Source organism: Oncorhynchus masou, chromosome 6, assembly GCF_036934945.1.
Source record: "Oncorhynchus masou masou isolate Uvic2021 chromosome 6, UVic_Omas_1.1, whole genome shotgun sequence".
Classification (NCBI taxonomy): domain Eukaryota; kingdom Metazoa; phylum Chordata; class Actinopteri; order Salmoniformes; family Salmonidae; genus Oncorhynchus; species Oncorhynchus masou.
Window position 1 is genome coordinate 33,715,598 of NC_088217.1, and position 3,977 is coordinate 33,719,574.

Below are 3,977 nucleotides of genomic sequence, written 5' to 3' on the forward strand. Positions count from 1 at the left end.
GAAGAGAGAAAAGAGATACACTATCAGAGTCAGTCAACAATGGGACAGCACAAGTAGAGAAGGCCAAGACCAAACACATATATAAAGGATAGACACAAAATGACTAACAGTAGTTCATATAAATATTACATTAGAGAATAAATAAATGCATGTGAATGATGTGTTTCATGTTCCGAGTGCTGGTCAGAAGTGCTCAAGCTGAGGTCTTTCTTCAAGTCAGCCTTTCCACCTATAGGACCCACTCCTCTTGTGAACCCCTTGGAAATGGTCAAGTAGTGAGGTGCCTTTTAGCTTAATTGGTGTTCAGAAACAACCACAGCAAACAAGCGGTTTAATGTCAATCATGAGCTGATTTTGACAGTGTGGAGCACTAACCTTTACAGTACACAAATGTAAACAACAATCCACTTTCTACTTTTTACTAAGTAACTACCCAGTTGTTCACAACGATGGGCTGGTTTCACAGTGTTTAGGACTAAGATGGGTCTCTCATATCAAAGTCAGATTTCTCCCAACATCTCAGTCATTGGTCAAGATGGAGCCAGTTGGGGAAGTGTGTTATTGGGGAGAGTCTCATCTGCCCCATCTGTCCTCTCTACGCCTTAATCCCCATAGACGGTGCCCATCTGTGGGGGTGCCATGTGAGGAGGGCGGTATGAATCATAGGGCATCTCCAGGGGCACCTGGTAGCGGGCGCTCTGGTACAAGACCTGTCCCTGGGGGCCTGTCAGGCCGATGGAGGAGGGGGGGTAGTGGTGAGGGGGAAGATAGTGGGGCGAGGACTCCTGCTTGAGAACTAGGTTACTGCCAATGCTGAGCGGGGGCGTGGGGGGGCCATCGTAGGGAGGGGTGCCTACCCCACTGTTACAGTCGTTAGGGGAGTGGCTCTCGTAAGCCCCTCCCTTCATCCCTCTCAGGTGGAGTAGGTGGGCGGAGTCCAGTGTGCCGTAAGGCGGGCTGGGCAGGCCGGGGGAGGAGTAGCTGATTGGTCCAACGGCCATCCCCACCCCTCCCAGGATTGTGGGTCCTCCTCTCCCCCCTTGCCTGTCTTCAGGCCTCTCCTCGATATGCCCCCCAGGCCCCAGCTGCAGACAGCCAGCCAGCAGGTTGCTGGTAGGCTGGGAGAGGCCTTTACACAGGGTTTCCATAAAGGCCCTGCTCTCCGTGGACTGGTCCCCCTCCAGGGCTTCAGACAGGGCACATATGTAGTTGCGGGCCAGCCGCAGAGTCTCGATCTTAGACAGTTTCTGGGTCTTAGAGTGGCAGGGCATGATGCTGCGCAGGTTTTCCAGAGCGTCGTTCAGCCCATGCATCCTCGAGCGCTCCCGGGCGTTAGCCTTCACACGCCGCGCCTTGAAGCGCTCCTGCCGGGCCTTGGTCATCCTCTTCCTCTTGGGCCCTCTGCGTTTGGGAGCGTTCCCGTCTCCATGGTCCTCCTCTTCCCCTTCCTCTTCATCCTCCTCCATGTCCTCACTGCCCAGCTCCCTGCCCAGGTGGCCCATTCCACCCGGTCTGTAGCGGTTTGCTGTGATTGGCTCATCTCCGTCTGGGGAGCTCACTTCATCATCCATCCACTCCAGAGAACTGACTAGCTCCGCCCCCTCGCTGGGCCTCCCATACAACTTGGCCATCATGGTCTCCTGGAAACGAAAACACACTAACATTAGCAACAGTTTTGATCTTAACATATACCATTTTTTATGAAGATTTTGAGGCCAAATGAGACTCATCACAACTCTACCCTTTTACATGTTTTGTCTATACTTTCCAAAGCTAAGTGAATTGAGAGTAGGTTTTCTTTGACTGTGTAGACCGACAGATGCTGGGACATTGACCCTAGCTGGTTTTGAGGACCAGACCAGGACCAGTCTATTTATAGCAGTCTTGTCCCTCAGCCTAATGAGTTCTACTGACCTTGTGTGGCCAACTAGTCTCAAGATGAGATGAGAGCTAGGTCATGACTGATCTTCGTTAACCCAGAACTAAAATCTTAGGTAATTTGGTTTTATGTTTACTAGTCTGTCCATGAGATTAGGTCAGGACTATAGCCTCAGCCTGCTTACTCTACAATCTACTTAAGACTGTGAGCAATTATCTAAGCTCAGGCCTTAATGACCAGTTTGTAACAGTACATTGAGGGTTCTTTGAATATTTTAGGAATTTTTAGTTTGATGATTCTCCTGAAGCATGCTGCTGTCATATGTAATACTTCAGATATACTACATATTATATCCATATTGACTATACATCCCATCACATTATATATATATACTGCGGACTCCCACATTGCTCATCTTAATATTTCTATATTTCTTAATTCCATTCTTTTACTTAAAAAAAAAACTTTTACACTTTATGTGTATTGTTGTGTATTGTTAGATATTGCTGTACTGGAGCTAGGAACACAAGCATTTCGCTACACATGCAATAACATCTGCTAAATATATGTATGGACCAATAAAATGTGATTTGATTAGCCTACAAGGATTAGTGTATAATTTTTCTATTATTTCTCAATTTTCTTTCTCTATGCATTGTTGCCTTAAGTAAGCATTTCACTGTTAGCCCACACCTGTTGTTTACGAAGCAAGTGACGAATAAAAGAATTCAGCACCATGGTCACGTGGACAGTGGACAGCTCCTATAGTGCTACTCTCTCCTGCTCAGGTCCTGCCGCTCTCGTGCTTCAGGTGTCAATCACCGCTAATGAAGGGATTATACTGCACATGAGGATCAACATGTTACTGAATGGCTATGAGCCTGTAGGATACACAGTCTGCCTATGAGCGTTTAAACCATTAAAAACAAATGTACCCCGAATCAAACCCGTACCCTCCCCCTAGGTTTTAGAGGGTTTTAATCCGAGGGGAAACTTGATCTCGGGGGACTTCTAAACCCTGTAATTCCAGGCTTTTAGGTCGCGACGGGCTCCGGGATGGACTCTCAATCTGGGCCATTGCGGGATTTGCTCCCTCCGTGGATGAAGCGGCAACATGGGATTAACTCAAGGTTAGACTACATTCCCGGATCAGTGACAGGGAACGCAGAATAATTCATGTACAGTATAACTCTGCGACAAATTGTACTCGGCTGATTGTGTTCTGTGTTTATGGTTACGGTAATGATTCATTAGGATTCAGGATAGGATTCATTAGGAGTTTTCATTGTAGGTCTGCCCATATTTTGAAACTTGTGGAAAATGAATTGTATTATTGAGCCTATTAGATGCTGACCTATAGGCCTATTTGAAACTATTTATTGGTTTTAAGAAATTTGTCCACAACTGTGTGTGTCATAGATTTTTATTCCAGACCATAATTTAGAATGATAACCTATAGCATAATTTCGAACAATTATTAGCCATTTTTCCAGCTGTGTCAGCAATGATTTGTCCATCTTTATAGCAACAATCTTATGACCAAAGTGATTCTGAAGCATGATGAGCTGGTGGGGTAACTGTCTTTGTATAAATAATTACGGATTTAAGTATAGGTTTACACCTGATAAAATGTTCCCGTTAAGATTATGCCAGGCACATTTTAGGAGCAGTAAACCTAGTGTCTAATAATCAATTCACAGTTTTTGGAATCCTAAATTAGATAATCGATTATAACAATGTATTCATGTCTGTAGCCTATAATGCCTTAACACAGTTGCAGCTGTATGCCTCATTCCTGTTGTTTAGCATAACCTAACCCAACATTTCGAAAAATGTCAAATCATAACCTATTACCCTACCAATGTATAAATGAACAACTTCACATAAACATGATCAAAATATTTTAATATTCAATAGGGCTATGCTATTCAAATTACACGATTATCCTATGAGAGTAAAACATTGACATTAATTAAAATGAGAAAGATGAGGTTGGCCTACCTGCTGTTTGAAATAACGCTCCTAAGGACCTCCTGTGTGTTCTTGTTGGCTGTTGAGCAGACGTAGTCTATAGGTTACTACTATCTCACCTTTCTAC

At 44.7% G+C, this 3,977-nt stretch overlaps 1 protein-coding gene across 1 annotated transcript; it reads right to left on the reverse strand.

The window, feature by feature from the left end:
* Positions 1 to 529: 529 nt before the first annotated feature.
* Positions 530 to 3,977, reverse strand: LOC135541085 (neurogenic differentiation factor 4-like). The gene is made up of 2 exons (XM_064967209.1): positions 3,881 to 3,977; positions 530 to 1,640 (listed from the first exon to the last, which is right to left on the reverse strand). The coding sequence occupies exon 2, from the start codon at positions 1,632 to 1,634 to the stop codon at positions 603 to 605; it is 1,032 nt and encodes a 343-aa protein (XP_064823281.1). The 5' UTR covers positions 1,635 to 1,640; positions 3,881 to 3,977; the 3' UTR covers positions 530 to 602.